Source organism: Lampetra fluviatilis, chromosome 54 (assembly GCF_964198595.1).
Source record: "Lampetra fluviatilis chromosome 54, kcLamFluv1.1, whole genome shotgun sequence".
NCBI classification, from domain to species: domain Eukaryota; kingdom Metazoa; phylum Chordata; class Hyperoartia; order Petromyzontiformes; family Petromyzontidae; genus Lampetra; species Lampetra fluviatilis.
This window is the reverse complement of record NC_136328.1, coordinates 7,535,265-7,555,636: the sequence shown is the minus strand read 5'-3', so window position 1 is coordinate 7,555,636 and position 20,372 is coordinate 7,535,265. Positions and strand designations below refer to the sequence as shown.

The window sequence follows — 20,372 nt, the reverse complement described above, 5'->3', positions numbered from 1 at the left end:
GCGTTTCATTGACAAAAAGCGCTTGGATGCGGCCGAGAAACGGGCCACACAGCGTCCTGAAGCTCAAGATCAAGGCCAGCCTGTGCCATCGAGTAGTAACGTTAGTATCGCTGCAGTTGATTGTCCCGCAAAAAAACTGAGGTCCAGGACCGGCCTGCCAGTAGCTTGTGCTGGTCCTGTGCTTTCTGCCTTGTGCATAATTTGTAAGAAAACGGACAAGTACATTACTGTGGGAGGCAAACGCCAGAAGGACCATCTTTCACAGGCAGAAACGATGTCAGCAGGTAGGTAAAACAAAACACACACACAAACACACACACGTTTGAACTTTTATTCCCTTATGTTGGGTACCATGGCTAACTTTCAATTACAATTACATGATTGATGTAATGTTTATATTACAGTCAGAGACAGATTTGCATTGTTTTGCATACAGCTACAGCCAGGACACTCAATATTGTTTAACTCTTAACACAGTTTTTTATTAGTTGAATTTGTTTTTATTTATTAATTCAACATTGGCACCCACGTCATCTCTTCTTAATTATTCGAAGTGAATATTCCCCGTCGTGCTAAAGGGCGGCGCGCAGGAGAGAAGCGTTCCACTGAATGGGAGAAATGTCCACCGGAAGAGATAGCGGAGGGACGTGATTACCCAGCAGTCTGACATTATTTATTGCGCGGTAGCAGAATGCGCCGCACTGGAATGCAAGTAACGCGAGCGTTATTCGTTTGGTGCACTGTGGGGGCTACGTTGTGGGCAGCAGAGGGCAGTCCAGCACTCCCATGTCAATGCTCCCCTCCCCCCACCTTTCACGAACCTGCACTGATCGGCGCCACTGAAAGGGTCGCAAAAAGTCACGTGGAGACTTTTCATTACCCGTGGATCACCTTCGCCCAAACGTCAGCTGTCCGAAAGCGCGGTGGTGACGGTCGGAAGAAACGCCAAAACCAGCGCGGCGAAAATGGCGATGAGCACCAGGTCTCGAAGCACGGACCCGAAGCGGCCATGCCGCTGCTGCTGCTGGCGCCGCCGCTTCCCGTGCCCGCGCTGCCGGAACCACTCGACCACTTCGCCGAACTCCTTCTCGGCGGGCGCGTATCCCAGCTCCCGGCGCGCTTTGCCCACGCTGAAGTGGTGCGTCACGCCCGTCTTGTACACCTCGGCGCGCGTCAGCAGCGGCTGGAAGTCGACGGCCCACCCGACGGCCGCGTGCAGCAACTCGGTGAGAAACGCGACGGCGTACACGACGAGCAGGGGCAGCCGCGCGCGCGGGAATTCGTACCCGAGCCCCTCGACGAGCGGCCGGAAGAACTCGAAGTTGTTGACGGGCCTGCCGTCCGACACGAAGTAGGCCTGCCCGCCGGCGGGGCTGCCCCTGCCGGCGCGTAGGGCGTCGGCCGCGAGCGCGTGGGCGTCCACCAGGTTGTCGACGTGCACAAAGTCGACGCGGCTGTCGGGCCGGCCGTACACGAACGCGAAGAGACCGCGCTCGATGTAGCTCACGACGCGCGGCAGGTGGCGCCGCTCACCGGGCCCGTAGATCCCGGCGGGCCGCAGGGCGCACGTGCGGAGCGCGCCGGGCCGATGGGAGGCGAGGGCGCTGCCGTCGGCGCGCAGCACCGCCATCTCGGCGACGGCCTTGGTGCGCGAGTAGTTGTCCGGGTGCTTGTGCAGGGGCAGGTAGGGGAGGGACTCGTCGCCGTTCTCGATGACCTGCGCGACGACAGCAGGCGAGCAGGTGGGAGGCAGCGGGTCGACCACGATCGGGTTTACTATTTCTAACTATTTAACTTAATTTTTTTATCCATAATGCAGGTTTTTTTGGGTTAGATCGCGTAAATACAGGGTGGTTAATTAATTTTTTTAACACTTATATGGGACTATCGTTTTTAATGGAAAAAGAACAGATAATACACTGTAACATGATAACAAATAGATTTCAATAGCTTCAAAAAGTCAGTCTCCACTTGTTCGCCATCATTGCCAACACATGCCTGGAATCTTGTCCAGGTGGTCTCCAGAGCCAAGAGTAACATTCCACGTGGTATTGTTGCAAATTCTCGGAAGTGTTAGCATTTTTTTGAAGCACCCTGTATATAAATGTGTCGTTAAACCCACCACCACCCGACACAGCCAATTAGTAAGGTTTGTCACGTAAACAGAACGTAGCCAATTCGTTAGTAGTGTAGTGTCTTGAAATTACACTCACTGACACGGAGTAACAGGTCACCTGCTTATACTTTATGAATCTTACTCTCGCACCCGTTGTAGGCACTCCTATGACTACCTTCCACTGTCACCACACTCTCTGCTTCTCCTACTACCCGCTCTCATCTACTCTGCACCTCACCTACTCTGCATCTGACCTACTCCTATCTCGCCTACTCTCTCCTATCTCGCCACTGCCCTCTCCTACGCTGCCCCGTACCCACTCACCCGTCTGTCCCGGGCGGGGGGTTCAGCCAACACCCGCCCGGCGACGGCGTGAGGGGCAAGGTCCCGTTGACGGCTCGAGCTACAACGGCGAGATGTCTTCTCTCTTGGTCCCCGAACAACTCAACTCTGCTCACGCACATTTCCACTTATATACCCCTCCTCAATCCGAGTCCTCGCGTGCTCCCCACTGAAGCTGTCGCCTGCACGGTGCCTCTCGCACTCATTAATCCCTAATCAACGCCCCCATCTCCTGTCTCTCCGGCGCCAACCTCCTGCCCCAGCGCGCACACCTGCTTGTCCTCGATTGCACCCGCTTCTCCCCTTAATTACTGCCGGCACTCCAAGGCGCCAACCTCATGCTCCAATACGCACACCTGCTCGTCCTCGATTGCTCCCGCTCATCTGCGCACACTGCGTACATCTCTACACTAGTACAGCACACAGGTATGTTGGAGAGCAAAGCCACAACATTTACAATCTGAGTAGGACGTTTTGCCAGGAATTACAACCAGCTTCATCAGGCGACAGCCAGATTTGTGGAGAAATCCTCCTGTTTCGTTCCTTAAATAGAGGGATAGATGTGATGACGTCACTTGTGAACCCTTCTTGAGTGAAGTGGAGGGGATTAATGCATATAAATGACAATGGGTAACCATTGAAGGTTGGGTTATTTTGTATAATCAACGTACATTATGCATGCGCATTATACCAGGTAAGGCCCACTGAGCTCTATGGCTGTTTTTCAGAAGCGACCTGACTATCACCAAGTGGCTTGTCGTCACGTGGAAATGTATTGCAGCCAAATAACTCTAGACGCGTGACGTTGATTTTAAGTGCGGAGGGGAAAAACCGGAGGACCTTGAGAAAAATCCACACGACCACCGGTGAGAGAGAGAGAGAGAGACGCACCAATTCCATCCTATAAAGAGCGTTGTAAAAGAGTGGTTAGGACTAATTTTTTTACCTCTTCCTGTACACAGCCTGGGTGGAGTAAATATAATCTGAACCGAAGTACCCGGAGAAACATCCACACGACCACAAGGGCGAGAGACATGCAAACTCCAAATATACAGGCGTCGGAGTCGGGATCGATCCCACGACCTCCTGTATACCAGGCGAGGCAGTTAACATTGAGGTTCACCGACCACTTCAGCTACCCCGGTGTCATCCTAGATTCAACTTTATCCTTCGACCGTCAAACCAATCATATCATCAGTACATGTAACTTTCACCTGAAGACTTTCGGACACCTACGTCCTCTCATCTCCACTGAAACTGCCAACACATTGGCACGTTGCATAGTTGGGTCTCGCCTCGACTATCGCAACTCCGTCCTCGTCCGGTCCTCCTCTGGCAACCTCAAACAACTTCAAAGACTACAAAGCAACCTGGCACGCGTCGTCATTGGCCGCACTCATCCCCGTCTCGACTCCCTTGCCTCTCTCCGTGCCCTCCACTGGCTACCCATTGCCAGCAGGGTCATGTACAAGATCGCCTGCCTCTGCCACCGCGCCTTCACATCTGCCTGCCCCCCGTACCTCTCTTCATTATTGACAACTTGCAGCACAGCACACGGCAAATGTCTTCGCAGTGCGACTCACGACCTCCTCTTTATACCAAGATCCAGGATGGTCATGTCTACGCGCCGCTTCTCGGTGGCTGCCGCAACAGTCTGGAACACCATCCCCTCTGCACATTCGCAGCATCCCCTCAATTGTTTCCTTCAAGAGACACTTAAAAACTCACCTCTACGACCGCGCTTTCGAGCGACTGAGCTTGGCTCCGCGCCTCTGAGGTGCGGCCGTTACGTCCGCAAATTTGCACGCTTCATAAATTGCATTGTTATTATTAGATGTGCTCAGTGTGCCACACCTGCCCGCCAAACACGACGTTGTAGGTGCTGGTGTAGACGAGGCGCGGCACGCAGGCGCTCACGCATGCACGCAGCACGGCTTCCGTGCCGCCCACGTTCACCTCCTCGATCCGGCGACGCTTCAGCTGCTCGCGGCCAGACATGCCGAACGATGCCGTGTGGAACACGCAGTCCGCACCTGCGCGCGCACACATACAAAGACAAAGATCCCCCGTATAGCTTCAACAGACTGTTGGGGCGAGTGCTGTTAGCGAGCACCTATGAAGGCCGGCGACGTCACATGAGGGGATGGCCAACACCACGCCCTGCTGCCTTTGTCTCCCCAGCGGCAATGTTTACACACCGCACTGAGTACTCATTTGAGGCTGAGTTGACCTAGGGGAGGCCCACGGCCGTTTCGGATAATCGTCACTGGTGTTGGCTGTGAGCGGGAATCGAACTCGGGTGGCCGGGTGCGTAGCGCAGTGCACTAACCGCTACACAACCACTTCCCCCGCACACACACACGCACATACACGGAAAGGGAGGAAATGAGCTTGGGCAATGTCGTTGCTTTACGAACAATACAATACAAGGCGAATGTGTCTTCTTACCATGCAGGTGTTCACGGTTATGCTGTCCAACTCTCCGATGTGTTTGTTGGGTTGCAGCACGTATCGTTAGGCGTCATGTCCGACGTTTCACTTCACATGCTGGGAGCTTCTTCAGGAACTGATCCTCTGCTTCATGAGGCCTACCAAATTACAAACTGCCCGCACGCTATATTTCTCATTCATTGCACACATCTTCGCTGCACTAATCGGATACCAGAGGGGCACATGTTCGACCTGACAACACCGTTCCTAACGTTAGCGCGCTCACTTGCTTCTGGCACTGCAGGGGCTTCTTGCGGGGACAGAAGTAACTGAGGCGATCGTTCAAGTGTCGTTGCCAGCCAAAGTCATTCCAGAGTCCTGATCAACCCCAGTGATCGGAAGGTATCCTCCACTGTCGATCGATGGGATCAGTTGCCCCATAGATGTGGCTCCAAACCGTCACCGCCACATAGCGCCACCCAGAGGTTCCTGGTGGTCCCATGGCCTGGGGCCCAGTACAGAATGCCAAACGTGGGGTCCCTCCGTGTTCACGAGTGACCAAGAAAAACCAGGCCACGTTATGGGGGGGCCCCTCTTTTGTGTGCGGCCCGGGGCACCATCGGCAACAACGGGCTGTTAGAGAAGCGGTCGACTCACCGGCGAAGGCCGATTCGAGGCAGCGCTCGTCCGTAACGTCGCCCTGGCGGAAGTCGATGCCGGGAGCAAGCGGCACGGACGGTGGCGGAGGCATGAGGTCCAGCAGCAGCACGCGGTGTCCCCGCGCCACCAGCGCCGCGCCGAGCCTGGCACCGGCGACCCGGGTCAGAGAATCGGAATCTTTATTTATACTGCAAGAGGAATCCGATGAGCTATGAAGAGCTTATTCACAAATGCCCAGTAGGGGCGAGTCAGAACGTTACAACATAAACACACGATAGGAGTGCACAGTACAGGAAAGGTAAGCAAATCGTGAGAAAAAAAAATACAACAAAAATTTAGCTTTTATTTCAAATAAACTATTTTTATTTTACCAGATAAAGCCCACCGAGTCGTTAGCTTCTTCTTTTTCAGAAGCGACCTCGCCACAAATGATAGCTCAACAAAAATGGCATGACAATTTGTAGCAGCCAAATAATCTATATAATGCATGTTTCTCATACTCTTTGGGTTTTTTCGGTAAAGTGACGTAGGTAAAAAATAATAATAAATTAAATCACGACGTTTCGGAAGCAACACAAGCCTCCGTCATCAGGTGTAACCGCTCCAGTAAAATTGCTGTAGCGTATGAAGCGAGCTATTCAGAGACACGTGTTTTACGTGTCTCTGACACGTGTTCTCTGCATACGCTACAGCAATTTTACTGGAGCGGTTATACCTGATGATGGAGGCTTGTGTTGCTTCCGAAACGTCGTGATTTAATTTACTTTAATTTTTTACCTACGTGACTTTACCGAAAAAACTAAAGAGTATGAATCCTTGCAGTCACGAAAACTTCAAATCTAAAGCATGTTTCTCAATTGCAAGCGATGGCTTCACGCCTGCAATGGCCACGGTGGGCAATCCAGGTGGTTTGGCGACGTGTTACAGAGAGAGGTTTATCGGAAGGGGGAGTCTCTCTCTGTTCCTCCTCATGCTCAATCCACACTGCCTCTCTCTCTCTCTTCTCGCCCCCCTTCACTGGAACAAACTTCCCCATCCACATTCAGCGGTCACCTTTGCTCGCTAAGTTTCCGCTCCTCACGCAAAACTCACTCATTGTTCCCGAGCTCACCCCACGACCGCTTCTTAATCTCCCCGTCATCACCGCCACCGTTACTGTTTCCTCTTCATATTCCCATTGCACGGCTATAACTCATAAACCCTTTCTTTAAATCCATTCATCATCATTTACCATCACCAATTTCGCTTTCACCGATCATCACAGATCCTTCCCCATCGCTTCCTCTCTATTTCATTCACCTCATGTCCACCATTACACCCACACGCGTTGCTGTTGTTGTACCGTTGTTAATTATTTTTAAATCGCCTCGGTTAAATGCGCTAGTAGAGAAATTCCAAGTCGACAGGTGATGATGACCGTTGCGGTGGCGGTTGTGCGGAACGGACAAACCTGCATCCAAAATATCCACCGCCGCCCGTAATCACGAACTTCTCTCCACCGTCCACCTCGGCTGCGCCTGCGGCATTGTCCATTGCGTGGCGTGTGGCAGCGGGGATGTCCTGAGATGTAGAGGACACGCCGACAGTCATCGCCACGCGGGAGGTCCACTGCCCTAAACGTCGTCTGTTTATTTTCATTGTCGGGCGTCATCCACAGTGTTATTGATGCTGGATGCAATTACCAGCGAAACGTCGTACGACTCAAAAATTGTAAATGTTGTGGTTTCACTCTTCAACACACCGGTGGGCTAAAGCAGTGAACTATTAGTCTTTAGTCAACGTGACACTTTTTTGCTGATTGGCCGTGTCGGGTGGTGGAGGGTTACGACACATTTATAAATAACGCGATCTAACCCACAAACGATTATTATGAATTGATGAACGTGTTGAGGTTCAATTAAAGATTGAGTTTATGTATGCATAATGTACGAGTTTATGTATTTCTACATTTATGTATGTATGCCTGCCTTAATGTATGTGTAGTGTCGGTGTGTGTGTGTGTGTAGCACACAGTCGGAGATGAGGTAGTTGCAGGAGGCACCTTTTATTTATTACACCATTCCGGGCGTTCACACTCACAGGATCGCCTCCTCTACCGACCACGTTGCCATACAGCCCAGCCTAGAGCCCTAGACACAACCCTAACCGCGTTGCACCGACGATGTCGAACCGAGACAACCCACAACTGTCCGGCCGCGCAATTATCGGGCGAAGGCGGCAGCGACGACGAGACGAGTCCACTCCCAGAACCGACAGCCCGGAGCTCCCGCTCTCCGCTGCTTTTATTCTACCCGGCGCGGCCTGGCTCCGCCCTGGCCGCGCCTCCCTTCTCGAACCCACTAGCGGGTTCCAGAAGCCTCCTCATGAGGTCTTCCGTGACCCTTGCCCCAGTTCCTCCGCCCTGCCGGCACACAGCCGCGTATATGCGTTTACGTGTGCATGAGTTTACGCGTACATGAGTTTACGTGCTCGAGTGCTGTTAAGGTGGGGGCCCCATCGTCACAAATGTCTGACCCCCCCCCCCCTAGGTGCGTGACGTCATTTATGGACGGCCCCTTACGTGACAAACCTAATTGGCTGCGTCGGATGGTGGCGGATTTAACAACACGTTTGTATTTACTTACGCGATCTAACCACACGACAAAATTACCTTTATTATGCAAAAAAAACCCATTGTACTGTATTATTCTGCCACGTCGACGGTGAAATCGCACCTTAACAACAACCCCCAGTTACCGGGATGGTGAAGTATGGTCAAATAAAATCACCACGACCCGTAGCACGTGCCGGGGGGGGGGGGGTGGTGGAGATCGTCATCCAGCAGTAGATTGCCAATCCCCGCGTGTGTGTCGTGGCACGCACGAGGGGGGTGGGGTGGGCCAGCAAACCACGCCCGGCCGCCTTTGTCTTCCCCCTCCTCCCCCCCCTACCGCACGCGTGGATACTCGTTTTAAGGCCGAGTCGACCTAGGGGAGGCCCGGCACCGCTTCGGATGTTCCAAAGGCGGCTCCCCCCACTCGCCCCGGTACGACGCGCAACGTTGGGCCGGCGTTCGGTTTACAAAAACAGCAACAACAACAACAGCAGCAACCACAACAACAACAGCAACAACAACAGCAGCAACAACAACAACAACAACCGAGGACGAGGAGACACAACAGCGTTGTCAAACAGGTAACCCCCGACTCACCTGCACGCCACCCCGATTAGAATTCCCAGCGCGTATGGTGGTGGAATGGGCCCTGGCAGGGTGCGCGTATCCGCTCTAGCAAATGCACAGCGCGCATCCGCCCACCGTAATTTAAAAAAAAAATTTAAACGCCGGCGTGCGTGATGACGCAATGTCGCCCGCGCCCGCTCGCGCGCGATGACGCAATGTCGCCCGCGCACGCTCGCGATGACGCAATGCCGCCCGCGCACACTCGCGCGCGATGACGCAATGTCGCCCGCGCACGCTCGCGATGACGCAATGTCGCCCGCGCACACTCGCGCGCGATGACGCAATGTCGCCCGCGCATGCTCGCGATGACGCAATGTCGCCCGCGCACGCTCGCGCTCGCGATGACGCAATATCGCCCGCGCACGCTCGCGCGCGATGCAAGGTATAGGAAAGATAAACACATTTTTGTTTCATCTTACCAGGTAAAGCCCACTTGAGCTATTCGCTTATTTTTCAGAAGCGACCTGGCCACAAATGATAGCTCAACAAGGTAGCATATCACGTGGACATGTATAAGCAGCAAAATCATCGAAACGTCATCCAGTCATACCCCGGTTTACGTCTTCCTTTGACGTCGTTTCACAAAGACGTCGTCACGTAATGAACACCACGACCCGATTTGCGTCGCCTCAGCCCTCACTTACGTCGCCGGCAGCATCGTCCGTCCTTTCTCGTATCCGTCGCCTCCACCTCTTACCCTCTAAGTTGCTTTGGCGTCGTTTTTATATCCGTCGTCGCAGCCTTCAGGAACGCATCCCCGACGTAAACCGAGGTATGGCTGTACATGGGTGGCGACGTCGCTGCATTTCGTAAAGACGTCAGAAAGTTCACTGGCGCGGTGACGCTAAACCTGCAACGGAGCTTGTGAATTGCTAAAATGTCACCAGACGTTAAGAGTGGGCTTACATAATGTACGCTACTGTGTAGTATATACCAGAGGTGTGGACTCGAGTCATGTGACTTGGACTCGAGTCAGACTCGAGTCATGAATTTGATGACTTGCGACTCGACTTGGACTTGCATAACAATGACTTTGTCCCACCTCTGGTATATACTATGGAGCAACTGTGGAAGACTTGGGAGGGCTACAGCCATAGGAGGCTAAGCACATCAGATGATCGCCTTGATTCCCAGTCACGTTTTAGACATAACGCAGGATCAGCAAACACTGCCACTTGTTTGCAAATCAACAGGCTGTTGGACTTACTAGATATCACCATAGCGTCTCCAGAACACACCCCCCTATAGCGATTAAACGAAACAGAATTTATACTGTGAAATATAATGTTCGTGTTGTTTTTTTGACATATGTAGAATAGTGTGAAAAAAGTACAAGAAAACTATATTTTGGGTGATAAGGAAATTTGTAGATTTATTCACACTTGTTAAGTGCAATGACATGAATCTTCTCGAAAACGTTTGGGGTACTTCATTCACTGCTACATCGGGTGGTATGATGCACCTGGGAGAGTGGCGAAGCAGTTGTGTGCAACGATTTGAAGGCCTCCTCGAAACCCAACAAGACCCGCTTGCTTTGCATCTCTCCGCAAAATAAATACGCAAAGTGATGAGGGCAACACAATTAGTCTCAACGCCATATCCATTCGTGAATAGTGGCTGTTGGTGTGCATTGCCAGTTTGGGTATAGTTTGTTCTTGAAACAACGTGGCCATGTTTCCCACATATATAAAAAAACAATGAAAATTCAACTCTCTGAAGTTCAAAAATGTTACAGCATGCCAAGCAATGCTGAGTTATTATTAGCTGCATATCCACATTGTGCAGAAATATCACGTCAGGTAGTGCCAGTTTAGTACTGTATTGTTCAGTAGCTACTTTCACATTAGATTGCGCGATACAGAATTACTTTGTGATTTTAGGTGGTTTCAGCGATGTTCATAAGCAGTAATATTGCTTTCCATATTTTAAACATAAAATAAATAACATTACGAGCTGTACATGTGTGTTTATGGAAAAAAATTGGATTTTGTTGGGAATTATCCAGGTTGTAAGGACATACAATCACACTGTCAATTAATATCCAATTTCCATTGCCTTTCCCAAGCATGTCTTGACCATCTTAACACCACGGCAACACATCTCTCACAGACAGAAAACAAATATCGCACGACACATTCACTCACATTAATAAACCTCTTATTTTTTGCGGAGGAAAAACAACAAAATCTGCAGTGAACGGATTCCAGTGACATTGAAAGGAAGCACAATAGTCCATACTGTTGTTTCCAACGACTGCCACAATCCATCTGAACTCAAAGGGGGCTAGGGAGGGAATCATGGCTCTGCCCTGCAATGATTTACTCCTTGCGTGCCATCTTGGCCTCCTCCTTTTCCCGCGGTTTTTCAGGAACAACAACGTCATCGTCGTCGTCGTCGTCTCGATCGTGCACGCTCTCCTCCTGCTTGAAAACAAACGGCTGGTCGTGGCCCATTAGGTGCGCAAAGTCCAGGTAGTCGCGGAACTGCGACGGGTCAACGAGGAAGGGCCGCCCGGCCGCGGTGAAGGTGGTGAACATGCGCGCCACGCCCGGCACGGCGACGGCATCGCGGTGGAAGGAGGTGTGGCGCTCGGTCAGAAACGCGGTTAGCGTGACGGCTGTGTACTCCTCGCACTCCGGGTTGTGGTAGAGGCGGCTAACGTAGGAGCGCGTGATAAAGTGCAGCGCTGCCGGAGTCATGAACGTGAAGATGAGCCATGCCGTGCCCAGCAACGCCTGCACGTAAAGAACAAAAATGTTACGTGCATTGTCAAAAAAATATCTGCAAGCTGAGGTGTGTGGCCATCTTTATGATACGCAATTCAAAGTGCATCAATGCGTAACCTTCAGATGTTCGTTGTAATCTAGCAAAAATGTATCCAAAGGAGAGTTGGTAAATGTTATCTAGCGCTCATTATTGGTTACTTTGCAAAGAACATAAAAGCTATATATACCAATTATGTACAGTGATAAATATTTTGTCATGGAAAAACAATTGAAGATGATTGATAAAAAACGCAAAGATGTGTTACATTGGAGCATGAATGAATGATGCATAAAAACGACGCTACACAGTTTTTCTGGATTTTCTTAAAAACTATGGCTGTTGCAGATGTAGGGGTGTTACGGAGGAGCTGTATGTGTAGGGGTGTTAGAGAGAGAGCCGTTATGCATGGCAGCTTATGGGAAACAAACACAGTGGGCGGGGCTACGTGAGTGCACGGGGGGGGGCGGTGCTCTCAACGACGTCCGCACCAGGCAGCCCGGGGCCCCACCCCTCAGCGGGGGTGGAGTATAAAGGGGGATGTGTCAGAGGGCTCGGGGCAGAATGTTAAAGCTAAACGAGTGAAGAGCGAAGATCGTCTAGCTAGAGCCCTGGACTCCCCTGGGACGCCGCCCTTGTCAGGGCCGCGCAGGACCGAGCCAGCGGCGTGGTCCCGTGAACCAGAGCCAGGACTCTGGGACTCCGGGTACCGTAGCCCGACTGACCAGTGTCGGGGCAGGCTAGGGGTAGCTAGCCGTGTGTTCCCAGCTATCCGGGTGAGGGGGCCGATACCCCCTCCAGTACTGTATGTCCCCAGTAACTGTTGTGAAATAAATACGTGTGCCTCTACTCCGCTGTCCACGCGTCCTCAACGGTACTACACAGACATCTCCTCAGCAGAGGTTTGGAAAAGGGTGGCAGACATACCTGGAAGGCAGTACCTGCTTCAGCGAGTCCAGTCTGAGCCATCAGAGTAGGGGCTATGGCCAGGCTCATCACACTGGATGAGTAAGATAGCACCTTCACTCCTACACATCCGACAGACATCCATTATTACACAAAGACAAAGATCCCCCATATAGCCTTAACAGACTGTCGGGGTGATGTTAGGAAGCACCTATGAAGGCCGACATGGCGCACGAGGGGTTGGGTAGCCAACACCATGCCCGACCACCTTTGTCTCCTGAGTGACGAAGTTTAAACACCGTACTCAGTACTCATTTAAAGCTGAGTCGACCTAGGAGAGGGTCAGGACAAGTTCAAGATAATAGTCACTGGTGTTGGCCATGAGCAGAAATCGAATGCGTTGCGTGCTAACCGTTACACTACCGCTCCCCACACACATATACACTCTCCAAGTAGTCCCGCCAGACTTATAATGGGAATTAAGATATCTCAGAAATGGGTTAGGTGTGTACTTTTTTGAGCTTTAAATTCAGAAATATAGTTATTTCTTAATGGGGTGGAACAATGACACAGTGGTTAGCACATCACGCTATACATCCAGCAACATGAGTTCAATTCCTGTTGATTGTTAAGAGTGGTCAGTGAGGGTTGGTGAAAGAGAAGTCAGCACCAGTTCAGAAAGATATTGCCACTGCGAGTCGTAACCCGAAAATCGAACTCGGATCGGTAATTTCAGAGAGCAGTATGCTAGCGACTGCGCCACCCCACTCCACCCCACTCATTTCTTTAAATATCCAATACGATATTTAATAACATTTCAAATGAGTTGCATATCACACTGACCAAAGAAATTAGCATGGTTAATTTTTGTTCCGGTGCTTGCGAGTACTAAACAAATTTTTTCTTTTATTTAATCTTAACAGGTAAGGCCCACTCACAGATATTGCTCTGTTTCAGAAGCGACCTGGCTATCACAAATGATAGCCCAAGAGGCCTATCATCATGTGGAAATTTGTAGCAGCCAAATAATCGAAATGCACGTTGATTCGAAATGTAGAGAGAAAACCTGGCGGACCCGGAGAAAAAAATCCACACGATCACGGGGAGAACTTGCAAACTCCAAATATACAACAGGCGTCAGGGTTTGGATTTAAACCACGAGACCTCCTGCATACCAGGTGAGGCAGTTAACATCTCCTAGCCACCGTGATGATGATGATGAGAGAGAGACACGCAAACTCCAAATATATAGCAGGGGTTGGGATTGAACCCATGATCATCCTGCACACCAGGCGAGGTAGTTAACATCTCCTAGCCACCGTGATGATGATGAGAGAGAGACACGCAAACTCCAAATATACAGCAGGGGTTGGGATCGAACTAATGACCTCCTGCATACCAGGCGGGGTAGTGAACATCTCGCCACCGTAGCACCCAAAGGACACAATGGAATTAGGACTATCCCCTTCCTAAGAACAACCAGCAGCAGCAGCAACCACCACCCACCTCGGACTCTGCTGGTGAAGTTGCCGTCGTAGATGAGCCACCCTTGAGCAGAGGCGGTCGACCCACCGCTCACCTTGCTGCACAAGCCCCGTCTGGTCCACGGCCGCCAGCGTGACGCTTGCAGAGTTACCTGAGAGCAAGCAGAAAGACCGGCCATCAATCACACAAGACTGTGAATGGTGAAACATTATATTCTTGGTTCTTTCGGTAAAGTCACGTAGGAGGGAAACAATAACATAATAAAAAGATTGTTTTATATTTTTATCATAATAAAAAGATTGTTTTATATTTTTATTATTTTATTGTTTCCCTTCTACGTGTCTTTACCGAAAGAACCAAGAATATTAATCCCTGCAGTCACGAAAGCTTTAAATAAAAAATGGTGAAATATTGTCAAGAAATTGCACAAAAAGATTATTTTAATAAAACGGGCACTTACTGCAACAAAAATTACCCAGCCAATGGCAATTCGGCACCAACTACACAGTTGCTTACAATAGCATAAATACTAACAATAACAAAGATAATACGTCACATTCCTTAATAACCCTTGCTTTATCATTACAAAACATATACCGAATACTGCAATAGATGTTATTGGTCAACTGCTCATTTGTCTGTCAAATGGGCGCGTTACAAATTAAAGGCAATATTTACTAAAAGTGGTTAATCCACAGTACACTGGTACCCAGAAAAAAACATGAAATTGCCAAAAGAGCAGATTAGAATACACAAACTATATATAATCAACGTTTTTGGGTTTAGATCGCGTTATTTATAAATGTGTCATCCTCCACCACCCGACACGGCCAATCAGCAAAAAAGTGTCACGTTGACAAAAGACAAATAGTTCACTGCTTTAGCCCACCGGTGTGTTGAAGCCAGAATTGCCCGATGATGCTGGATGCAATTACCAGCGAAACGTCGTGCTACTCAAAAATTGTAAATGTTGTGGTTTCACGCTTCAACACACCGGTGGGCTAAAGCAGTGAAATATTTTGTCTTTTGTCAACGTGACAGTTTTTTACTGATTGGCAGTGTCGGGTGGTGGAGGGTTACGACACATTTATAAATAACGCCATCTAAACCCAAAAACGTTATGAATAATATTGGTCGCGAAAGCCTACGTGTTAAACAAACTATAAAGTCTGTTGTGTTGTACCAATTAAAATACAAACGTGTCCCCGTGGACCAAATCCGAACCGAAAACATAAGCAATCGAAATTATCAACAAGCACGCGATCGTGTAAAGCCAACGCCGATGTTACTGTTTATGAACATTATCACTGTGCTTATAATAAACGCACTTTGTCAAACAAACCACCCTCGGTGAAGGCACAAGAAGAATAAGAAGTTGAAGCGAGTCGGGGCATCGAGACCGGCTCGGGCCTTCCGTCGTGCCCGGCGATGCGACCCCGAGCCGGGCAGAGCTTCCATCCGAGGCCGCCCCACCCCGCGGGAAGCCCGCGCCTCGGGCCCAGCGTCAGTGCTGCAAACATCGCAAAATGCCCACGGCCTTTCTTTTTATTTACGATTCACACTTTTTGAATGTCGCTTTATTTAAAGTACTGTCTGCATACAATTAGAGGGGTCGGGAAACGTCCGCGGTTCCTTAATTCGCGGTTAAGGTTAGCCGAGGTTACGCTGTTTGAACTTCAAAGTGCACGTGCGTGCGCAGTGCAGCCCCCTCTAGCGTGGAGGCTTAGGGGCCGTCCATAAATGACGTCACGCGATTATGGACCATTTTTGACCCCCCTCCATCGTCACACGGCGTCACAAAAAGTCAGACCCCCCCTCAAATATGACGTCACAAAGCTCTGCCCCCCCCCCCATCGTCACATGGCGTCACAAAAAGTCAGACCCCCCCCCCCCTCAAATATGACGTCACAAAGTTCTGCCCCCCCCCCCATCGTCACACGGCGTCACAAAAAGTCAAACCCCCCCTCAAATTTGACGTCACAAACCGCAAATAAGGGGCCGTCCATAAATGACGTCACGCACCTGGTGGGGGGGGGGGTCAGACATTTGTGACGATGTGTGACGAGGGGGGGGGGTGAGAAATGTGACGTCACATCAAAATGCGCAACTTTTAATAAATATAGACAACACGTTCTACTTAATTAAATATACTTTTTAATAAATGTTTTCTCCTACAACATCAGAGTGCAGCGCCACATTAAATACGCACTACAATGACAATAGTTTAAAGCGATTTGAAGCATGTTTTATTTGGGGAGGGGGGGGGGTCAGAGCTTTGTGACGTCATATTTGAGGGGGAGTCTGATTTTTTGTGACGCCGTGTGACGAGGGGGGGGGGTCAAAAATCGTCCAAAATCGCGTGACGTCATTTATGGACGGCCCCCAATTCGTTACTAACTTTGGGACGGATTGTTGTGGATCTACTCTCGAACACAACATTTACAGTCTAAGTACGACGTTTCGCCAGTAATTACAACTAGCTTCATCAGGCGACAGCCAGATGTGTCTGTCGCCCTATGAATCTGGCTGTCGCCTGATTAAGCTTCTGTAGTTGTAATTACTGGAAATACGTCGTACTTAGACTGTAAATGTTGTGGCTTGGCTCTCCAACACACCGGTGTGCTGTACTAGTACACTATACACTACACTATACACTACACTACTATACACTATACTACTATACACTGCACTACTATACACTACACTATACACTACACTACTATACACTACACTATACACTACACTACTATACACTACAATACTATACACTACACTACTATACACTACTATACACTAGTGCTGTACTGGTGACGAATTGGCCACGTTCTGTTTACGTGACAACCCTCACTAGTTGGCTGTGTCGGGTGGTTACGGGTTTAACGACACGTGCGTGTGTATATTTACGCGATCTAACCCCTAAACACCTCTATTATGGAGAGACGCCTGCTTTATTTGTGGTACACTTTGAAGTTGTTTTACATTCGTGAACTCGGAACCGAAAAGTCGCGGCGGAGTTACATATTTGTTTCCACCCGGACCGGAACCCGCCCCCACGCTGTGCGGACCCGGAGTGGGCGGTACCCTTTTATTTTGGCGGGAAGTCGCGGCGTTCTTTTAAACGTGTCTCGCTCCGATCACTTTCGTTAAGTGTTCAGTCTTATTTTATTTCGCGCACAGATTTTATTCGTCTGATTTCTTTGTTTAGACCTGACTTTTAGTCTGTAATTTTAAATCGTAGCGTTTTATTTTAATTTTTATGGACAGGTACTTTGTGTACACTGTCGCGCTTTCGCCTGACGTGGGCGGCGATGATGAACGTGAGTCTGGTCTGACGTTTTATCATATTCGAGCAACGTGCACTGCAGTTGTACTTTAATATGCGGTGGCCTTTGACCATGCGCTGAGGTAAAGTTTAAAGGGATCTTGCCGATGGGTTCTAAAGAAGAACTATCGTTCGCATTGAACGTTGAGAACAGACTGGCCGATTCAAGCAGTCTCTGTCAATTAACACGTAGTAGTCATGACAATTTACACTTATCACAGCCTACGTGTATCTCTATGTACTAGAATCTAGTGTGTACTCCAATACAGCACGAATTGCACCTTAATGTAACGTCCCATTGTACAGGGAGGTCCATATGTCTTGTGACCCACCAATTGATTGACCCCTAAACACTTTTTTCTTTCGCATATTCATTTCTGTTTTAAATAAACCTCACTTAAAATTATTCACTGTTTGATAATTCAATGGGGGGGGGGGGGGGGTGACAAGACATCTGGACCACCTTGTACAGTCTGCAATGTAGTCTATGACACAGGTCACACGCTGCTTGGACTTTTGATAAGTTCTAGATTTGAAGCTTTCGTGACTGCAAGATGTCATACTCTTAGGTGTTTTAGCTGTGACGGTCCCACCTGAAGACGGAGACTTGTGTTGCCTCCGAAACGTCGTTATTTAATTGAGTTATTTTCATTTATTATTATATTATTATTATTATTTTTGCTTACGTGACTTTACCGAAAAAACCTAAGTTTTGATATACTATGAGACCTCCTTTACCAGTGGCAAAATATAGTAATAGGTTTTTACCCTTTCAACTGGTACAAAAACTGACACCTTTATACAAGGGATCCATGGAGACTAGGCTCTAAGAAAAGCTGTCTCGGGTGTGGACCAATCAACTTCAAGGACAGTGCATATCATTATCAGAGTTTATTTTTGTTTGCATTTTGACTGCTTGTGTTGTGGTTATTGCAAACATGATCCCTTGTATTTAGTTTTGATATGTTTATCGGCTTTTTGAATAGGATTCACAACGAAACCAGTGGTACGACACATTTTCACAAGCGCGTTCCATCATATACGAGTTGGAATGATGTGGCTAAGTGCTCCTGTACATGCCACATTACATTTGATAACACAGACCAATGTTGCAATTTATAATAAAGTCCACTGTGCAGTCTATCATGCGGTTATAGTACTGTAGAACAATGTTAAGTCCGATCCATATTTATATTTAGGTTAAACCACACAGTGAGTAGTTTTATGCCAATATTCTTGCCCTTAACTAATGTCCAATAATCTTGATTTGAAGCTTTCGTGACTGCTGGAATGTCCACTAATTTGCCATCCAAACACTAAGTGGCCAAACCCCAAATCAAATATGTGAACCTATTTACTACGAAAACCTACGTTTTAAGATAATGTTAAGTCTTTACCCATACAGCAACTCACATTAATGTCTATATTTTGTGCCAGAGTTACATTACAGAATAACCCTTTTGCATCCAGGTAACTGCACTGTCAATCTTCTTACTCATGGGTATGCAGACCTCTCTAAACTTCTCTGCTCTATTCAAGGCGAACCAGAGGAGTTCACCACAGCTAAGGAGTTCTACGCACACACCAAGGAGTGTTTTGTGGAGAGCGTCAACAATAACCGAGCACGTTGCCTTTCAGGTAACAGTCCAACGTGCAATATGTGGAGTGGGTTTCTGATGAGATGATTAATTTGAGTGAGTACCAATGATTATTTTAAAAAATAACATCGCAGAGCATTAATAGAACACACCTTGAAAAAAGTATGTTATTGAATTTTAGAATCTTTAATTAATTTTTATTTTAGTGAATTTATTTAGATCATAAACAATGAGAAAAATTTTTGTTTCTGTCACAAATAATGCACCCAAAAAACAGAAAAACCTTAAAATTTTTGTTGCGTAATATTACAATTTAGTGGCTAGCACTTGACAGACGTTTGCTTGATTGTGTAAAATCGCTAATCACCGTGTTGGAGCTATGTTGACTTGTTTTACATTAAGCTGTTCTTATTTTCTCACAGAATGCTCTCCACACACCGTTGCTCCCCCACGCTGGTATTTTGCTGTCCAAGTTGTGGGAAAACATTACCAGGTGCTGTAATGTTCAACACAAACACCTCTTTTATATCTGTGGGACCTTTTTTGCCAGTATCCAAAATGATGAAAATTAGAATAGGTTTTACCCTTTCCACGTCTTTTACAGCTAAACAAACCCAGGGTAAGCCTCTCCTGTGTGTTGACACTGCTACACAAACCCAGGGTAGGCCTCTCCTGTGTGTTGAACTTCGTTTGCACCGTACATAGCCAACTGCTAATCGGAGGTGCGGGGGAAGGACAACAAACTAAACACAAACAACGTATTTTACATTAGTTTTACATTTAGGTTTAAAAGCGCATTGCTTCAGTGATTTCCTACTTGGCCTGTCTGACAAGATTTGGTATCTTTGTCAATGATAATGCATACTTAAATGTACAAGTGTAATGACCCAGATGGCAAAGTATAGGAGCCACTTTATTCACACAGAACAATCCAGGCTTTGTGCTTAAAGTTGAAGCTGTACTTTCCCTCGAACGTGCCCTCCCCTTGTCCTCTGCCCTTTTATATCGTTCCAGTCCCCTTTCTCGAATGTTCCCTCACTGTCCTTCCCCTCTAACGCATCCTAACTGTCGCCTCTGGGTTCCACTTTGTTTCCTGCCTATTCTCATGAAAACCCTTTTCTCCAATCACTTCAAACGCCTGTCTCCCGAACAATCCCTGTGGAGGCCTCTTTCCGCCAATCGGAGACTTTGGTTTATCTTCGAATAGCCGTTAGGCTGCACATTGGCTTGAGGTACGTTTTCGGTCGTTACACATCGGTGCAATGTCACTCGCATTTACAAATAAAGGTGTAAAGGTGGAGCTGTGCAATTTCTTTCTCATGCCCCTGCTGGTAGAAGCACCTTGGCTAGAAGAAGCTCTAGAGAGCTCCTCTAGTGGGCGTTTGCATCTTTCTCCCATGCTGGCCAGAAGTGCTGTAGCCAGGACCCATGAAATGATGATGTGGTTTTTTTCTCTCTAAATCGCAGCTGCTGAGCACATGCCCAAAGGCCCAAAACACAAAGTGGCCAGCAACAAACAGCACTTTTGAA

At 48.6% G+C, this 20,372-nt stretch overlaps 2 protein-coding genes across 5 annotated transcripts; both read right to left on the bottom strand.

The window, feature by feature from the left end:
- Positions 1 to 391: 391 nt before the first annotated feature.
- SDR42E1 (short chain dehydrogenase/reductase family 42E, member 1) lies at positions 392 to 8,835 on the bottom strand. 4 transcript variants are annotated; one of them, XM_078879676.1, is made up of 5 exons: positions 8,739 to 8,835; positions 6,999 to 7,172; positions 5,546 to 5,691; positions 4,313 to 4,491; positions 393 to 1,717 (listed from the first exon to the last, which is right to left on the bottom strand). In XM_078879676.1, the coding sequence occupies exons 2-5, from the start codon at positions 7,136 to 7,138 to the stop codon at positions 905 to 907; spliced, it is 1,278 nt and encodes a 425-aa protein (XP_078735802.1). In that variant the 5' UTR covers positions 7,139 to 7,172; positions 8,739 to 8,835; the 3' UTR covers positions 393 to 904. The 4 variants fall into 4 exon arrangements, with proteins under 4 accessions (XP_078735805.1, XP_078735802.1, XP_078735803.1 ...); XM_078879677.1 differs by having other exon boundaries at positions 6,999 to 7,108; XM_078879679.1 differs by lacking the exons at positions 6,999 to 7,172; positions 8,739 to 8,835 and adding an exon at positions 6,427 to 6,847 and having other exon boundaries at positions 392 to 1,717.
- Positions 8,836 to 10,125: 1,290 nt separating this feature from the next.
- On the bottom strand, positions 10,126 to 15,659 carry TMEM70 (transmembrane protein 70). Its single transcript, XM_078879421.1, has 4 exons — positions 15,251 to 15,659; positions 13,944 to 14,073; positions 12,459 to 12,559; positions 10,126 to 11,503 (listed from the first exon to the last, which is right to left on the bottom strand). The coding sequence occupies exons 1-4, from the start codon at positions 15,440 to 15,442 to the stop codon at positions 11,087 to 11,089; spliced, it is 840 nt and encodes a 279-aa protein (XP_078735547.1). The 5' UTR covers positions 15,443 to 15,659; the 3' UTR covers positions 10,126 to 11,086.
- Positions 15,660 to 20,372: the final 4,713 nt, after the last annotated feature.